Source organism: Pogoniulus pusillus, chromosome Z, assembly GCF_015220805.1.
Source record: "Pogoniulus pusillus isolate bPogPus1 chromosome Z, bPogPus1.pri, whole genome shotgun sequence".
Classification (NCBI taxonomy): domain Eukaryota; kingdom Metazoa; phylum Chordata; class Aves; order Piciformes; family Lybiidae; genus Pogoniulus; species Pogoniulus pusillus.
The window spans coordinates 14,532,194-14,551,831 of record NC_087309.1 but is presented as its reverse complement, the minus strand read 5'-3'; the positions used below and the strand labels follow the sequence as shown (position 1 = coordinate 14,551,831).

The 19,638-nt window shown below is 45.5% G+C and overlaps 1 protein-coding gene across 2 annotated transcripts in view; it reads left to right on the top strand.

The window, feature by feature from the left end:
- The window catches only part of DNAI1 (dynein axonemal intermediate chain 1), a 248,859-nt gene that overhangs the window by 29,881 nt on the left and 199,340 nt on the right, over positions 1 to 19,638 (top strand). For both annotated transcript variants that reach the window (XM_064140660.1, XM_064140659.1), the window contains exons 4-9: positions 2,170 to 2,250; positions 3,703 to 3,829; positions 5,209 to 5,288; positions 9,432 to 9,590; positions 16,570 to 16,629; positions 19,229 to 19,366. In XM_064140660.1, the coding sequence (XP_063996730.1) occupies positions 2,170 to 2,250; positions 3,703 to 3,829; positions 5,209 to 5,288; positions 9,432 to 9,590; positions 16,570 to 16,629; positions 19,229 to 19,366 (645 nt within the window). The remainder of the gene's footprint in view (positions 1 to 2,169; positions 2,251 to 3,702; positions 3,830 to 5,208; positions 5,289 to 9,431; positions 9,591 to 16,569; positions 16,630 to 19,228; positions 19,367 to 19,638) is intronic.

Here is a 19,638-nt window from a genome sequence, read left to right as displayed (position 1 = left end):
TTGCAGGTTTGCAGACCATGTGGAAAGGGGTCTGCTGGCTCTGGGTCTTTCCAGAGTTACAGGATTAACTGGCAAGCAGTATTTATGCTGGGCAAGCAGGGTCTATACCGTGCTGCATGGAGATTTAACTCCTTAGAAGAATCAAGATAGCTCTAGGCTTTAGGCAGGGGGTCTTGGCTCCTCATGTATGTATGGTGCAGGCATGAATGTGCTCTGCTTCTCAGAATAACATAGAATAACATAGAATAACATAGAATCAACCAGGTTGGAAGAGACCTCCAAGATCATCGAGTCCAACCTATCACCCAGCCCTAGCCAGTCAACTAGACCATGGCACTGAGTGCCTCATCCAGTCTTTTCTTGAAGACCCCCAGGGACGGTGCCTCCACCACCTCCCTGGGCAGCCCATTCCAATGGGAAATCACTCTCTCTGTGAAGAACTTCTTCCTAACATCCAGCCTATACCTACCCTGGCACAACTTGAGACTGTGTCCCCTTGTTCTATTGCTGGTTGCCTGGGAGAAGAGGCCAACCCCCACCTGGCTACAATGCCTCTTCAGGTAGTTGTAGACAGTAATAAGATCACCCCTGAGCCTCCTCTTCTCCAGGCTAAACACCCTCAGCTCCCTCAACCTCTCCTCATAGGATTTGAGCTCCAGGCCCCTCACCAGCTTTGTTGCCCTTCTCTGGACACGTTCCAGCACCTCAACATCTCTCTTGAATTGAGGAGCCCAGAACTGGACACAGCACTCAAGGTGTGGCCTGACCAGTGCTGAGTACAGGGGAAGAATAACCTCCCTTGTCCTACTGGCCACACTGTTCCTGATGCAGGCCAGGATGCCATTGGCTCTCTTGGCCACCTGGGCACACTGCTGGCTCAGAGGGCTCGCAGGTAGCTTGACTGCACCTTGAGATCAATGCATGAGGTCTGTGCCTCTGTAATGCTTGCAGATGAGTCAGGCCTGATCCCTTGTCTAGGCCAATGCAAGCTGGGTCAGTGCAGCAAGGTGCTGCTGTTGATCAGAGCTGAGTCTAAATGCTCTAAGCTTCTGAACTGGTAAACAGTCTGGACCGTCTGAACAGACCGAATGAACACGTGGAGCTGCTATGCACCCCACTTTATAGACTCTGGGCTGAGATTCATGGCTCATTGGACATCTAAAATGACCAATAAGGTTGGCCATAAACCAAACCTTGCCCCAATAGGCAGTAGAGATATGCCTGGACCCTCCCAATGGGGATTACCTGCCCGGACCCCAGGGGTACATGGGCTGGGTGTGTGTGTGTTATGCAATTTGTTTGCTGCCTCGTGGGTCCTGGCAGAAGAACATGTCTGGGCGTGTAGAGGCATAGGTAAGCCTCAGTTTTGCGGCTGCTGCCCCTCCACCACACTGGAACATGTCCAGAGAAGGGTGATGAAGCTAGTGAGGGATGTGGAGCACAATCCCTATGAAGAGAGGCTGAGGGAGCTGGGGTTGTTTAGCCTGGAGAAGAAGAAGATCAGGTGTGACCTCTTTGCTGTCTACTACTACCTGAAGGGAGGCTGGGTGCTAGGTTGGACTGGATGATTTTGGAGGTCTTTTCCAACCTGGTTGATTCTATGATTTTTTCCCAGCCTGGTTCATCGCAACTGCAGTAGGTGACTATTCCAGCTGCAGTTGTCTTCTCACTGCCTTGCGGAACTCCAGTATTGCTTCCTGTCCTCCAAGTAGCTTTTGAAGGGAAGATAGACATACTTCCCCACACTGAGGTTGTGAAAACAGTTAAGACTAGTACTGTTTTTGTCCCCAGTGGTTAAGTCTGCAAGCACTACTACTGAGCTTGGGTTTTACCCTATTTTGGGTCAGTGGGTACAAGGCGCAGGTGTTTCTTGCTCTATGGAATGTAGCTATCATTTTTCAAGCACTGCCATAGCTTAGACAGTGAAGAAACTCAAGAAAGCCCTTTGAACTAGTGTGATAGGGGAAGCAGGATGGCTGTTCTGAATTCCACCCTGAGCTGGTTTTCAATAGAAAGACATTGCTCTTATGGAGGCATCAGCTGCACATGAGGTAACTGCAGCAAACTGAAAATCACAGAGATAACAATAAACCTGATGATTTTTGTATGTTCTATGTTATATTAATAACAGAATTTTATTTATTATGTAATTTTATTTCCATTCCAAAGCAATTAAAAGAGGAATTTACACGTGTCCTGACAGCTAATAATCCCCATGCTCCTCAGAATATCGTCAGATACAGCTTTAAGGTAAGTGTGTCTTGAGCTCAAAAGCCAGGATGTGATTTTCTGCAATCAACTGGTTTGAGGTTTTCCTTTGATTTGTAACCAGGTACATTTCCTTTCAATATGGCTTCATTCTGTTTTGTATGTACTGCCAATAGTTCCTAAAAAGGTTTTGCAGAGGCTGAAAATCTGAAAGCTCTGATATCTCTGCTCAGAAGTACAAGATCTGACAGTGACTGTTACTAGTGCAACTAAGCTGGAGTGGTTCCTTTCTCCATTCTGTGACAGTTAGAGGACAAAACACAATGCTGTACTCAGTCTGTAAGACAGTTATGCGTCAGTATCCTCACATCGAGATTCAGTCATTTGAATTATAGCGGAGCTCAAAAATGTGCTTTGTGAAATTGCTAACAAGAGCTGTATTCATGATGAGTAGGAGTGAGTGGGGGAAGGTACATCAATGGCTGCAGAAAATATACAAGTGTCACACCTTTACATTTGTGTATGGAGAGCATATGCTGCATTACCCTGGAGCAGCCTCCTGAGAGTGTGTACAGGATGGCTTTGCCTCCTGCTCCTCCCTTGGAAGGGCTACACCCCCTAAAGGAGAGACACCGAGACAGCTGTGGCATTTGATTGTCCACAGCCATAGGCAGGGAACAGACACACACAATCTGGTCAACTATTACTGAACCTGTATCATCTCTGTGAGACTGTAAGTAGTTTGACCAACCATTACATGAGATCACCAGAGAAAGGAAATCAGTCTTACTGAAGCAAGTAGGTCACTTCATTTGGAGTTGAAGTTTTCTGTATTTATGGAGTAGAAAGAGGTAATGAATGATTCGTATCTTCAAATCTTGCACAGTGATTGAGGTGGGCTCAGTTCTATGCTATGGCTGGTACAGAAGGAACTATTGAAGTACCTGTGCTCTGCAGTGGCTTTTGATTGCTTTTAAGTGTGCTCAAAATCTTAATATACAGTTTGAGCCTAGGTGTGTTCCTGAACTTTACAGTGGTCCACAAGCAAGTGGCAGCCAAACTACCATCAAATGACAGAATGAGTACAGTGCTTGTAACCTGGGCATGGTGCTAAGAGTCTGTGCTGTCTCCAGATCAGAGATGCTTTCTACTTATGACATTGTTCTTGTGTAGGTGAAAGAACTCATTCAGGGATATCAGCACAACAGGACATGGTGTCTCATAGGAAGTGCTGTGTAGTAAGAAGTCTCCTAGAACAATAATGAAACTCACTTGCTGTGGTAGTGGTCAAGAATGAGAGGTTTCATGTTCCTGATGTATGACTCTCAGTGTCCTGGGACATAAATACTTGCTGTAAGAAATTCCATGTGAATTCAGCAATAAGAAACATATATTTATTAATATGGGTCTTCTTAGCTTTAGCAATTTAGGAATATTTGTGCTATAAAATGTTCTTTTTCTATGCTGATTTTGTTGTTTTATACCTCTTTGTAGGAACGAGCATACAAGCCAATAAGCCATGTGGATCAAATGGCCATTCATTTCTCTTTGAATGGAAACCTGATACTCAGAGATTCAGATGAAGGCAGGAGGCAGACTATCAGACTAACCACTGCAGCAGGTAGGTTTATTATCTGAAACCACAGTAATTTTAATCTAGGCACTGGTACCACTTTTTCAATATGAGGGAATGAATGATCACACTTTATGACCATAGAACTGAACAGCTTCTATTTTGGCTTACATCCCTTCATGGAAAGAAACCCATAAAAAACAACAATGTTTGCAACGGTGTAGTAAACTCTGTGTGCTTTTTGAGCCATGTGAACACCAATACTGAATTTTTCAGAGCTGTTTTGTTTCTTTTTTCTCACTGCTATTAATTTGGCACATATATCTAAACTTATTATCATTCTTCAAAACTTTCAGCTGTGCTTTAAAGTATTAAAGCAAAAATGTTTGGAGGCTGGGTGAGGATTCAGGAAACTATCATAGAGTTGACCAATTCTTACACTCTTACCAGAACATCTCTTTTTAGACAGCATGAGATACAAGATACTGAACTAGTTGGACCTCTGAGCTGAGCTACTGTAGCCACTTTAATGTTTTCAGTCAGAAAGACACCTTAATCAAAAAGTAAAGCACTCTTTTGTTAGTCAAGAGCTCTAAGTTTGAATTTTCAGCAGAGAAAGGTGTACTGTCTGGTGTCTTTCTGATAGTTCTGCTGATTGTGAAAGAAGTTCTGCCACAAAGGGTGTCCTTTCAAGGTGGTGATAACTGTTAGACACCAGGTAACTGGATGAGCTATTGAGAATAGTGGTTACCTGCAGCTCCAGAGGGTCAGTACCTTGCTTATTTTACATTTAACAAAATGTGCATGATGATTTCAAGTAGGACAAAGTGTGGAATAGTTTCAGTGCCACAGAAGCATAGATTGCTGTTGCTGGCAGTACTTCTCATAGGTTCCAAAACATAGTTTTAGGCAGCTTGGTGCTATAATCACTAGCACTCAAGGTGCTATAATCACTAGCACTCAAGGAACATAGACATTCATCATTCTCTAACAAGACTAGTATATTATTTTTTTTCCATTTGAAAAAAAGAAGGAATCATATTATAATTTCTATGTGCCTTGAAAGCATTCTTCATGTTTGTACATAATTGTAGCCTTTCTTGGAGGGTAGAAAGGTCTGGAGATGAAAGGATACCAAGAAAACAAAGCTATTCAGATCAAAAGTAGTTTTCAAAAGCTTGACTGGAGTTGAATATTTTTTAAAATAATTTCTTTTTTAAAATCCATCTGGAATTGCTACAGTGTCATTTTAGTAGGAACATTAACTGTTCAGCAAATTGAGGATAGGTTACTTTGTTGTCTAATGAGATAGTGTTAAGAAAGGATGCATCTGTATATTAAGTCTTAAGAAGATAGAAGGATCTGAACAACATAAAATAGTATATCCTGTTATCCTGGGCTTACTCACTTACCCTTTCTGTCATCAGAAAAGGCTCCCATTGAGACTTCTGCAGCAACATCTGAAGAGGCAGAGATTAAAGGTGAAGAATGCGCAGGAGATACTCAGGTAATTCTTCACAGTCATCTAAGAGCTGTCTTTTTTATTTTTACTACCAGATTTGAAATTCCTTTATTATAAAATGGGCTTGCTCAGAAGGTCCTGTAAATTATTCTTCTATACCTGAGATGTCTGCTGTAGGTGAGATGCTGCAGATTCTTCTGAGCAGCTGGAATTCTCTGGCTGGTTTTGTCTGAAACACCTATGTAAGGAGATGAGGTCCCTTACACCACATCTGCCTTTATCCAGATACTATATCAAATACCAGTGCAATTTGTTGGGAGTAGGCAGTGATAGAGTAAGGACAAGAAGTCCAAGGTCTTCAAAAAAGTGCAAGAAAGAGGTTCCAGGGAACTATTGACCAGTCAGCCTCACTTCCATCTCGATGGAGTGGCTCCTTCTGGAGGGCATCTCAAGGCTCTTGGAAGACAAGAAGGTTATCAGGAGTCAGCATGGATTTACCAAGGGGAAATCGTGCTTGACTGATCTGATAGCATTCTATAATGCTGTAACTCAAGGAGTAGATTCAGAGAGACCAGTGGATGTAGTCTACCTTGACCTTAGCAAGGCCTTTGATACCATCTACCATGACATCCTTGTGAGCAAGCTCAGGAAGAGCAGACAGTGAAGTGGATTAGGAACTGGTTACAAAAGAGAGTTCAAAGAGTGGTGATCAATGGTGCCAGGTCGAGCTGGAGAGCTGTAACCAGTGGAGTCCCCTAGGAATCAGTGCTGGGTCCAGTGATGTTCAACATCTTCATTGATGACATTGATGAGGGGACAGACAAACAGAGTCTGCTCAGCAAGTTTGCTGATGGCACCAAACTAGGAGGCTTGGATGATACAGCTGAAGGCTGTGCGCCCACCCAGCGAGACTTGGACAGATTGGAGAGCTGGGCACAGAGGAACCAAATGAGTTTCAGCAAGGCTATGTGCAGAACCCTGCAGCTGGGCAGGAATAGTAACCTGCACTGGTACAGGCTGAGAGGTGATCTGCTGGAGAGCAGTTCCATGGAGAGGGACCTGGGAGTCCTGGTGGATAACAAGTTATCCATGGGACAGAAACATGCCCTTGCGGCCAAGAAGGCCAATGAAATCCTGGGGCATATGAAGAAGAGTGTGTCCAGCAGATCCTCCTCTGCTCTGCCCTGGTGAGACCTCATCCTGAGCTTAAAAGATAGTGCTTGACTGCACTTCCCCCTGCCTCTTATCCCTTCACTTCTCTGAACAGTGCATGCTCTTATCTAATGGTTTGTGGGGGAGTTGGTGGGCCACTTGTAGGCCCAGCTCTGTGTGTAGCTGCTACAGGAGAAAGTGATCAAAGCTTACACGGATCAGTGTGATGAGAGTGATGCCACGTGGGCTCCACACAATTCAATGTGAATTCTAACGGAGACTTTTATTGATCATTCTGGCTCTCATTATAGAGTCTTGAGCATAGAGCACACACTTACACATTAGAATCATAGAATCATCATAGAATCAACCAGGTTGGAAAAGACCTCCAAAATCAGCCAGTCCAACCTAGCACCCAGCCCTAGCCAGTCAACTAGACCATGGCACTAAGTGCCCCAGCCAGCCTTTTCTTGAACACCTCCAGGGGCGGTGTCTCCACCACCTTCCTGGGCAGCCCATTCCAATGCCAATCACTCTCTCTGCCAACAACTTCCTCCTAACATCCAGCCTATACTTTCCCCAGCACAACTTGAGACTGTGTCCCCTTGTTCTGTTGGTGGTTGCCTGGCAGAAGAGACCAACCCCACCTGGCTACAGCCTCCCTTCAGGTAGTTGTAGACAGCAATGAGGTCACCCCTGAGCCTCCTCTTCTCCAGGCTAAACACCCCCAGCTCCCTCAGCCTCTCCTCATAGGGTTTGTGTTCCAGGCCCCTCACCAGCTTTGTCACCCTTCTCTGGACACATTCCAGCACCTCAACATCTCTCCTGGATTGATGTCACAGAGGAGTTTTGTCTGGGTTTTGGGGGAATGAAATACGAGGCCGATTTTTTAAAGAGTTTAAAAGATTTAATATTATATATGCTAGGAATCCCTCTTCCCCAAACTTATTTATAACTACCCCACGTAAGTTCTTTGTATGCGGTTGAGAGATTATTTTTACAGAATGTCTATGCACAACAAATTAGGACTTTAGCAAAGAGTTGAAAAGGATTTAGGAAGAGAGTCTGTGGCAGAAACATCCACTGGTAGACTTTTGAGAGATTATTCTGGCTTAAATCAAGTTTCTCAGTTACTCACTGTCCGGAGTCAGTTTGAAAGTCCCAAGTATCGTGGATTGGAACAGTTCAGAGGTTATTGGATCGCGCTGTCCGAGCTTCCGCGGGTACAAGCCAAGCTGGGCGTTGGCGGTCCGGAGGCTGGCGAGGCGCGGATCAGTTCGATCAGTGCTGTCTGGTGCGGTGTGAATACGAGTGCGAGCGCCGCGTCGTGTCGTGTCAGGCCATGCATGTGCAGAGCGTGGGATGCATCAGCGCAGTGCAAGTGCAGAGAGCGCTTTTATTAAAGTAATGCAGTCTTATATACTGTTCAGAGGAGGTGTATCCAGCCAGACTAGGGCTGCCACAAGTGGACAATACAGATTGGCTTAAAGTTATGTGTAAGGCACAGATAGGTTACTTCTCATAAAAAACAACCTGTAATTCCACCCTAGGGGGCTGGCAGGGTCAGCCCCCAGCAGGTGTGCATGGGGTGTTCACAGTGCCTGCGAACTCAAGGACCCTTTCCCAAAACAAGGTCTCATGTTTACAGCTTATGCCCCGCTGCAGGAGAAATCTTCCCACAGCTAGGAACGGCGGCTGGGACAGCAGCTTAGTCAGTTCCCTGGGCTGGTGCCGTGGACTTTTGACCCCACGATTGTTGTGGAGAGCAGGAATTAATATGTGGCCGAGTCAGGAATTTATCAAAAATAGTTATTTTTTATTTTCCTAAAAACCCGCCCCCACAACTATATATACAAAGATTAATTTAGTTTAATAAACAGATTCAGTTGCCTGAGAATTAAACTACAAGGACATCGTCAATAATCTGACTATTTTGGAAGTCAGAAGTTGGAAAAGGCTTCAGCTATTAATTAATAGCAGTTTCTTACTAAATTAAGCTGAGCCAAATAACTCACTCAGGCTGACTCCTGCGGTCTGTCTTCCTCTTCTTTTCAACGGCTGCAGGGGAATTGTTAAGAGGTCGTTAAGGGTCGTTAGGCACACAAAGGTGTCAATAGGAAAGCAAATGCTTGAAGGTCTCTCTGCAGTCCAGGCACAGGGGAGTGTGTGAGCTCAGGCAGACACATACGTCCAGGCACAGGCAAACTCCAAAGCGGGAACCCCAAAGGCGGGAAGATCCCCAATATTTATAACCTTCACTAGACAAAGGGCAGAGTTACCACACCTTAGGCGCGAAAGCGCACGGCCAATCCCAGCCTGGCTCCAGTGCGGGAACTCACGGGGCAGTCCTCCCCTTCACGGCTGCAGGGCAGGCGAGGGGGGAGGGAAACCAGGTGGCTTTTCCCCTTTCCCCCTGAAGTCCGGGCAGAAGAGGAATTTAGGGGTACAGGACTCCAGGACAACGATTGACGGACCTTGGGCCACAATTCTGTCCAAATGAGGGCTTTGCAACCCTTCACCACAATTGAGGAGCCCAGAACTGGACACAGTACTCGAGGTGTGGCCTGACCAGTGCTGAGTACAGGGGAAGAATAAACTCCCTTGCCCTACTGGCCACACTGTTCCTGATGCAGGCCAGGATGCCATTGGCTCTCTTGGCCACCTGGGCACACTGCTGCCTCATCTTCAGCCTACTACCTATCAGTACCCCCCAGGTCCCATTCCTCCTTTAGACAAGAACAACCCTGTCTTTTACATACACCACACCTTATTTGTGTCATTAATGAGATGTCCACTTACCTATCCTTCCATAGATAAGGTAGCCAGCAGCTATGGGAAACAAGGTCAAAGTTTCTTGTTATTATTCCTTCTCACATTGCATTCCCACACCACAGCATCCTCCTGGAGAAACTGGCTGCTCATGGCTTGGATGGGTGGACAATCTGCTAGATTAAAAACTGCCTAAAAAGTGCATCTAAAGAAAAAAATGAGTATCTGATTCTTTCATGGTGGAATCACTGCTCTCTTTTTTCGCAGGTTGTAGGAGAAGAAGAGACAGAGGGTTCAGGAATGGCAGAAGTGGCAGAGGCAGCAGAGGCTGAAGAGCCTCCTTCTCCAGCAGTGAAAGAGCAGAAGCTTGCCAATCAGTTCAACTTCATTGAGAGAGCTTCAAGGACACTCAACAACCCTGTGCAGGTATGCTGCCATTTGCTTATTGATTTCAGTGCTCTTTCCTTTGTGAGTGCACATGTGCCAACCGTGTTTGTGTCCTATCCTGTCATCTCTGTAGAGATTATTAGTAGAACAAATAAAAATCGGTTTACTATGGTAAAGCATTTGGGGTGATGAAAATGGTGACAGAAAAATTCTTATTTCATGGCCTCTTCAACTGCCTACAAGAAATTTTGGTGCTGTTTTAAATCCTTAAACCTCTTGTCATGGTTTGAGCTTTTCCCTCCCACCCCCAGTTCACCTGACAAACTCATCCATCTGGAATTTAAGGAATGAAGCTATATTTTACAGCATAGCACAAATTTACAAGCACATATACACAATATATACAGATATTTACAATTATATGCCAGTTAAAAGTAATACAGATGCTCAAAATCCTTGCTGAGCATCCAGACTGCTCAGGAAGACTCCCAATCAAATCCCCTCCTTTCCACCTGTATAGGGTTAACCCTCCAGGGGGTGTAACCTTGAACCTGACCCTAGGTGGTCTTGACCTCTCCCCAGGGGTGGGTCTGAACACTACCAGGTGATGGTTAGCCCACTCTCCCTTCCTACTAAAGATCCATAAAAGCAGGGGGAATTCCTGTTCTCTCTCTCTGCACTCCCTGCTTACCACCATCACTATCTTGTTCCTGGTTCTCTTTGTTTTACCACGTGGCCATCACCCATGAGGCAGACAAAGCCATCACCATCAAAATTGGGTTGTATTTATACATTTGCTTTCCTTTCCCTATACCTTTTGTAACTTCCCTACCTCAGATACCTTTTCAAGTTATTGTTAAACTTTTCAGCTTCCAAATCGAGTGAGATTCATTTATTTGGGTGTGCTTACTTCTCTCTCTCTACATCCAATCCCTTTCTTTTGGGAAAGAAGGGGGAAGAGGGAAGGGCACTGTAAAAAATTGTTATTGTTTCTATCAAATTTATTTCAGTCTCTGGAAATTCAAATTAGAACCGAGACACCACCTCACCCCTTACCTCAGAAATAACTAAATAAAGCTCAGTATAGCTCATGTTATAAATCTGCAGAGATCTGAGGTGAGATGTCAAAAGCCAACAAGGAGTTATAAGGAAATGGTTAGATCAGGTCACACAGGTTTCATGCAGAGGAGTTACGTCAAGATGCAGCCAGACACACAGACTGACGGAGAGGAAGTTAGTGAGAAGTGAGTGCCTTATCTTATATTTTGACTATTTATGTTCCTCAGCAGAACAAATGAGTGATATAGACATCGCTATTTCTTTCTCTGTCACAGCCAGTGACCTAATTTCTCTCATTAAAATATTCCATTTAGCCTCAAACCAGCACACCTCTACTTAGGTATAACATTTTTCACGTCTATTATCTCACCTGAAAAAGTACAGAGCAATGGTTAGGCACTAGCTTAGAGCTTGGAATACGTCACTTAAATTTCCTTTTGCCACAAAATCCCTTTATGGCCTTTTACTTAAATTCTTTCCTGTGAAGCAAGGATCTGAATCATAGAATCTGAGTCCTCTTGTATTAAAATATAAAGGTACTACAGTAACAGACCCATGTGAGTATGACAAATCTTTTCTGCTGATACATTCACCTCCTGCCCTGTTTGTACACTTCCCAATCAGAATAGACCCAAGACTTTATGTTCCTTCTGGCCAAGCCTGCAGCCATTTATGTCTTCACAGGGCATTCTGACCAAGCAATACTAACGATAATAGTCACCAGGTGAGTGTTTTCTGAATCAAAGTTTCAGAGAAAACAAATCTTTTGTTTGCCTTGCTGCCCTAGAATCAGAGTACATATGGCTTCCCCAGAGAGCCTGCCTGCCTTCTTGCAACTGTCACATTTAAAGTGTGGAAAAAGATAGTGGCTTGATGGCTGCACCCAAAGAGTGGCTGTCAATGGGTCCATGTCCAAGTGGAGACCAGTGACAAATGGAGTCCCTCAGGGATCAGTCCTGGGACCAGTCTTCTTCAACATCTTTGTCAGTGCCATGGACAGAGACATTGAGTGCACCCTCAGCAAGTTTGCTGACAACACCAAGCTGTGTGGTGCAGTAGACACACTAGAGGGGAGGGATGTCATCCAGAGGGACCTGGACAGGCTGGAGAGGTGGGCACAAGCCAACCACATGAGGTTCAACGAGTCCAAATGCAGTGTCCTGCATCTGGGTCAGGGCAACTCCAAGCACAAATACAGGCTGGGCAGTGAGTGGCTGGAGAGCAGCCCTGAAGAGAGGGACTTGGGGGTGCTGATGGATGAGAGGCTCAACATGAGCCAGCAGTGTGCACTTGCAGCCCAGAAAGCCAACCAGAGCCTGGGCTGTATCAGAAGTGTGGCCAGCAGGTTGAGTGAGGTGATTCTCCCTCTCTACTCCACTCTGGTGAGAGCCCACCTGGAGTACTGCATCCAGTTCTGGAACCCCCATTACAAAAAGGATGTGGATGTTCTGGAATGTGTCCAGAGAAGGACCTCTGAGTTGATCAGAGGGCTGGAGCACCTCTGCTATGAGGACAGACTGAAGGAGTTGGGGCTGTTCAGTCTGGAGAAGAAGAGGCTCCCAGGTGACCTTCTCATGGCCTTTCAGTATCTGAAGGGGGCCTACAAAAAAGCTGTGGAAGACTTTTCAGGCAGGACTAGGGGGAATGGAGCAAAGCTGCAGATGGGTAGGTTCAGACTGGACGTGAGGAGAAAGTTCTTGAGCATGAGAGTGGTGAGAGGCTGGAATGGGTTGCCCAGGGAGGTGGTTGAGGCCCCATCCTTGGAGGTGTTTATGGCCAGGCTGGATGAGGCTGTGGGCAGCCTGATCTAGGGTAGGGTGTCCCTGCCCATGGCAGGGGAGCTGGAACTCGATGCTCCTTGTGGTCCCTTCCAACCCTGGCTGATTCTATGATTCTAAGTGAGATGTGTTTACATCTGATGGGCTAGGAGAGGTCTGAGAGTTAATCCATTGGCAGACCTACTATCTTCCAGAAGAAATACCATCTCCAGTAGTAGAGATGGAGGATCTCAGGAGAGTTTATCCAACAGCTTGCTGCAAAGTCTGATCTAAGATTCTGCATCTTTCAAAAATCTGTGCAGATCACAGAATCACAATGGCTGGGGCTGGAAGATCCCTCAAAAGCTCATCCGGTCCATCCCCCTTGCCAGAGCAGGATCTGCTATAACAGATCACACAGGAACAAATCCAGGCAAGTTTTGGAAATCTCCAGAGTATGAGACTCCACAACTTCCCTGAGAAGCCTGTTCCAGCATTCTATCATTCTCAGAGTGAAAAAAATCCTCCTCCTGTTTACATGGAACTTCCTATGCTTTGGAATTTGTTATTTTTTTGTCACCTGATCTACACATTCTCTTCCCATTGTTTTTTTTGGGTGAGGTTTATCCACCTTTCTGTAATTGTACTTCTGAAAGCAGAATATAGACATTAAGTCTACCTGAAGGGACATTGAAGCCAGGTAGGGGGTGGCCTCTTCTTCCAGGCAACCAGCAATAGAACAAGAGGACGCAGTCTGAAGTTGTGCTGGGGAAGTATAGGCTGGATGTTAGGAGGAAGTTGTTGGCAGAGAGAGTGATTGGCATTGGAATGGGCTGCCCAGGGAGGTGGTGGAGTCACCGTCCCTGGAGGTGTTCAAGAAAGGACTGGATGAGGCACTTAGTGCCATGGTCTAGTTGACTGGCTCGGGCTGGGTGCTAGGTTGGACTGGCTGATCTTGGAGGTCTCTTCCAACCTGGTTGATTCTATGATTCTATGATTCTAGTAGCTGTGAAATACTGCTGTGTACTGTACAGGATGTGCACTCTCTGAGGCTGCTGCATTTCAGAGGTCAGTGAAATGCTACAGGCAACTTCTTTAAAAATGATCCTGACACAACATCTTTCTGGAAGGAAATGCTGTTCTGTGAAATGAAAGTTTCACAGAAATACATTCATTTGTTTTAGACTGTTGATGTAATGGTGATAAAAACATTACTTAAACAACGTCATGTGAGTTGTCTATAGGTTATCATTCTGCTCAAATCTTTCGCTTTAATTCCTGTTTCCAAGTGGGTTTTTAATATGTAGGGAAAAACTTTTCAAGTTATCTAGGATACTGTAACTGATACTATAATAGGTAGCAGAATGTTTCAAATGACAGAGGTGAAACATACCATTTTGGCTATTTTGAAATTAAATACTTTTTGTGAAGGGGTTTTGTCTGGGCTTTGGGGGGAAGAAATATGAGGCCAAATTTAAAAGGGTTTAAATAATTTAATATTATCATAGTATCATAGTATCACAGTATCATCAGGGTTGGAAGAGACCTCACAGATCATCAAGTCCAACCCTTTACCACAGAGCTCAGGGCTAGACCATGGCACCAAGTGCCACGTCCAACCTTGCCTTAAAGTGCCCCAGGGACGGCGACTCCACCACCTCCCCGGGCAGCCCATTCCAGTGTCCAATGACTCTCTCAGTGAAGAACTTTCTCCTCACCTCAAGCCTAAATCTCCCCTGGCACAGCCTAAAGCTGTTGTGGGAAGTTTTCTCCTGCAGCGGAGCATGAAATGTAAACATCAGGCCCTGTGATGGGAAGTGTCCTTGGGTCTTACTGATTCCCAGGGGCCTAAGCTGGCAACCATGAGCAACCCACGCACAGCTGTCAGGGGGTGGAATCTGCCGGCCCCCGGGGTGGACGCAGCCCCAAGGGGGGCTGACCCTGGCCAGCCCCCCTGGGTGGTACTCACAGGTTGTTTACCACAGGTAACCTATCTCTGCCTTACACATAACCTGGGGCCAATCTGTACTGTCCACTTCTGCCAGCCCCAGGCTGGCTGGAAACACCTCCTCTGAGCACTATATAAGACGCTGCACTACCCTAATAAAGTTGTACTGATGTACTGATGCACAGATGCCTAGAAGCTGCTGTCTCGAGTCGTCAGTACCCCGATCTCGCCTCTCGCCAGCCTCCGTACCCCGACAGGCTGTGTCCTCTTGTTCTGGCGCTGGCCACCTGAGAGAAGAGAGCAACCTCCTCCTGGCCACAACCACCCCTCAGGTAGTTGTAGACAGCAATAAGGTCACCCCTGAGCCTCCTCTTCTCCAGGCTAAACAATCCCAGCTCCCTCAGCCTCTCCTCATAGGGCTGTGCTCAAGGCCTCTCCCCAGCCTCGTCGCCCTTCTCTGGACATGCTCAAGCATCTCAACGTCCCTTTTAAACTGGGGAGCCCAGAACTGAACACAGTACTCAAGGTGTGGTCTAACCAGTGTTCCCCCTCCCTTCCCCAAACTATATACAGCTACCTCACACAAGTTCTTTGTATGTGGTTGGGAAATTATATTACAGAATGCCTATTTACAGCAAAATTGGGAATTTAGCAGAGGTTATGGAGAGGTTTAGATAGAGAGAGTCTAGTGGCATAAGTAAAGGTGCCACGGGTAAAGTTACTGAGAGTCTATGCTGGTTTAAATCAAGGTTGCTCAGTTACTCACTGGCTGGAGTCAGTTTCGGTGATCCCAAATAAGTGTGGCAAAGCCACATTGATAACCCTCGTGGGTTCAAATAGTTCAGCTCAGGGGTTATTGGGGCACGCTGTCTGGATTTCCACGGGCACGATCAAGCTGGGAGCGGCAGGCTGGAGCGGCGGCTGGCCGGGAGCACCTTGGTCAGTTTCCCTGGGCTGGTGCGAGGTGCCATGGGCTGGAATCATGCAGCGGTGGTGGTCCCAAAAGCGGCTGGAAGCAGTAGGTGGAGGAGGGGAGGGGAGAGGAGAGGTGGCAGGAACACTGAGTTGTCTGTTTTTATGAGGTCTGACCCTGAGATTGATGGTCCTTGGCCACGATTCTGTCCAATAAGGGTCTGGCAGCAGTCCAAAACATACCAAATAAGGTGAAATCCAGGGGTCCGGTACCCCCAAATATGGAGAGGGGTCAGGTGGATTCCCCACCCTAGGTGCGTGAGCTTACACAATGTGTTTACTTCAACCTTCAAGCAGGCAGGTCAGACTTGAAGGCACCAAGCTTATTGTGCTTCCTTTGTCCCTCTTAATTTGTTTTCCCCAAGTTTGGGCAGGGCAACACCTTTCGGGGGGACAACAACAAGGAGCAGGGAGGTCATTCTGCCCCTGTACTCTGCACTGGTTAGACCACACCTTGAGTCCTGTGTTCAGTTCTGGGCTCCCCAGTTTAAAAGGGACGTTGAGATGCTTGAGCGTGTCCAGAGAAGGGCGACGAGGCTGGGGAGAGGCCTTGAGCACAGCCCTATGAGGAGAGGCTGAGGGAGCTGGGATTGTTTAGCCTGGAGAAGAGGAGGCTCAGGGGAGACCTTATTGCTGTCTACAACTACCTGAGGGGTGGTTGTGGCCAGGAGGAGGTTGCTCTCTTCTCTCAGGTGGCCAGCGCCAGAACAAGAGGACACAGCCTCAGGCTGCACCAGGGGAGATTTAGGCTGGAGGTGAGGAGAAAGTTCTTCACTGAGAGAGTCATTGGACACTGGAATGGGCTGCCCGGGGAGGTGGTGGAGTCACCGTCCCTGGAGCTGTTCAAGGCAGGATTGGACGTGGCACTTGGTGCCATGGTCTAGCCCTGAGCTCTGTGGTAAAGGGTTGGACTTGATGATCTGTGAGGTCTCTTCCAACCCTGATGATACTGTGATACTGTGATTTGTAAACACGGTCATCTGGGGCCTGTGCAACTCTCCACCACAATACTGGAATGAAATATTTGAAATATATTGAGAAAAAAAACCAAACCACAAATTCTTGTGAACTTTCTTCTGGCCCACAAGAAAATCTATTTGTGGTTACATGATTACTGATAATGTTTGTGCTGTGGTCTAGGAGTTATTTGAACGTTAAATTAACCTTAGATCAGTGTTATTCTACGTATCTGCTATGGGATGGCTGTTTCCAGAGCTGGGCTATGTTGCCACAAGGAATTTCAGTGCAAAGTTTGTGCTTTCTGTGCTTGTTTTTTATTCAGGAGAGAGCATGTCAGTCGGAGCCTACACCTTGTAAAAATTTCTCAGCCACTGCCAACCAGGTAATATTATTTTTCCTTTAAAAGTTTTCATAGAGCATATTTGGAAAACTGCGAAATGACAAAGGGAAAATGAAATTGCTGTGTTTGTATTCCTTCAAGTGGAATGAATTCCCACTGTGGCTTTGATCTCTGGTTTAAATCTGGGAGCAAATTGGTGCGGTGTATAGGGTTAACCCTCCAGGAGGAGTGACCTTGAACCTGACCCCATGTGGTCATGACCCCTCCCCAGGGGTGGGTCTGAACACTACCAGGTGATGGTTAGCCCACTCCCCCTTCCTGTCTAAAGATCCATAAAAACAGGGGGAATTCCTTCCTGTTCTCTCTCTCTCTCTTCACGCTCCCTGCCTCCCTGCTTACCACCATCACCATCCTGTTCCTGGTTCTCTTTGTTTTACACCGTGGCCATCACCCACAAGGCAGACAAACCCACTGCCATCAAGGTCCGGTTGTATTTACACAGTTTGTACCTTGTTTTCCCTTCCCTATACCTTTGTAACTTCCCTACCTCAGATACCTTTTTATTTATTGTTAAACTTTGTCTTCTTTTAACTTCTAAATTGGAGTGAGATTATTGATTTGTGTGTGCTTTGTCTTTCCTCTCTGTACATCTGATTAATTTCTTTTGGGAAAGAAGGAGGAAGAGGGAAGGGCACTCTATAAATTATTATTGGTTCTATCAAATATATATTTGAGTCTCTGGGAATTTAAATTAGAACCAAGACATGTGGTCCTCTTCTGTCTTAATGGAGGAACTCTTACTCTCAAATGTCTCAATATCACTGCTTTTAATTGATCTGTTGCTTCGGGCTCTGACCAGTCTGCTTTAGAAAGGCTTAAGAGTAGAAACAAAAACAGATTCACAGTTTGGTTTGGGTTGGAAGGGACCTTCAAATGTCATCTTGTCCAACCTCCCTGCAGTGAGCAGGGACATCTCCAACTACATCAGGTTGCTCGGGGCCCCGTCAAATTTGGCTCTGAATATCTCTGTGAATGGGGCTTCCACCACACTTCTGGGCAACCTCTTTCTGTATTTCACCACCCCCATTGTAAAGAACTTCCTCCTTTTGCCCAACCTAAATCTGCCCTGCTCCAATTTAAAGTCATTGTTCCTCTTCCTATCACTACAGACCCATCTAAATAGTCCTTCCCCACACTTCCTGTAGGTCTCCTTCAGATACTGAAATGTAGTTATAAGGTCTCTCAGAGCCTTCTCCACTTCAGACTGGTCATGAGGAGGAAGTTCTTCACCATGAGAGTGGTGAGACCCTGGAATGGGTTACCCAGGGCTGCAGTTGATGTCCCTGGAGGTCTTCAAGAAAAAAAAATGGATGAGGCACTTAGTGCCATGGTCTAGTTGACTGGCTAGGGCTGGGTGCTAGGTTGGACTGGATGATCTTGGAGGTCTCTTCCAACCTGGTTGATTCTATGATTCTCTGGCCAGCCTGATATAGGATAGGGTGTCCTTACCCATGGCAGGAGGGTTGGAACTAGATGATCCTTATGGTCCCTTCCAACCTTTACTGATTCTAGGATTCTAGGATTCTCTTATGCAAGCTTAACAGCCCTAATTTGAGAGAATGGTGCTGGACTCAGCAAGAAGTGGGCTGCAGCTTTCAGGGACTGACTTCTCTTGAAACATGGCTCTCTTTAGGTTGAGTAGTGTCTGGTTACTCAAGAGATCTATTACATGTCTTGGGCAAGATGGTTGTTTAGCATTCTATAGCTGGTCAGATGCAGAATACTTCCATCAGTTGGTGCTGTTAGAGGCAAGCTCAATGTGGGCTCAAAATGTAGGAATAAAATAGTGAAAATAGTGAAAATTAATTCCATGCTAGGTCCACTTTGAGCACTGTGCCTAGAGAGTAGAGACTTCTGAAGATTTCATACAGATGGTAATTTAGAAAGGTCCTTGGAACTTGATACATGCAATACTGAGTTTTTTGCTTTGCCTAAGGTTATCTGTGTGTTAAAACAGGTTTCTAAATCCTGATGCTAAACCCAATGAGAAGTACAGCATAAGGAACATGAAAGGTCCACTCTAAGCTTATTGCAATATAATTGGCTCTGTTTTGCATGATGTTTTACACATCTAAATGTGCTACAGCCTTCACTGGAAAGAGAATCCAAATAATTCTGTTGATTAATTCTCTCAGATATTTACAGAATATATTTGTGTTTGTCACTGATGCAAATACTGTTTCAAACCAGTGTACCAAACTGATACTTGAAAACATTCTTATCTTACCAGAGTACTACAGGCACACGCAGGAGAAAGTATAAGGTAATAGCAGCAGCTTAAAAAATACTGTTGTAGGAAGTGTTAGAAGGGAGAGTAAAGGTGTCTCTCTCTGTTCCTGAACTTGAAATCACAGAATAATTGGCTTGAGATCTTCATTCCTGCTAGTTAAAGTTTACTTTTCTTACAGATGACCTGAGAACTAAGTAACAGAATTATTTAAGATAATCAGCCTTCAATTTTTTGTGTAGCAAGCCAACTGATTACAGTATTAGTGTTGTGAGGACTATCATGTTTTTGTAAATGGATGTTTTCCAGAATATAATTAGGTCCTGATTAATCCTGCCTTTGTGTGTCTTTCAGTGGGAGATCTATGATGCCTATGTGGAAGAGCTTCAGAAAATGGAAAAGTCAAAAGAGAAAGAAAAATCAAAAGTTCAGACAGCAAAGAGAGAAGAGGAAAAGAAGAAGGGAAGACAGTTTAGCTCTCTGGGGTCACAGGTATGTTTCATGAGGTTGGAAAAAGTCTTCCCAGAGTGGTAGCGGATGCGTCTGTAATGCAAGCTGAGTGAAGTTTGGCAAGTCATGCTGGCTGTGTAGGTAGCTGTCTCAGTTGGTGTGTAGCAACCCTAAGAAATGCAAAAACTAATTTTCTCTAGGAACTATATATTCAGAAAAGGATTTCCATTTTTCTGTACGTTTTAAGGTAACAGAAATCAGTCTGAAGTAATGATCTTGTTTTCAAGCTTGATTTCAAAGTGAGGTATATGGCT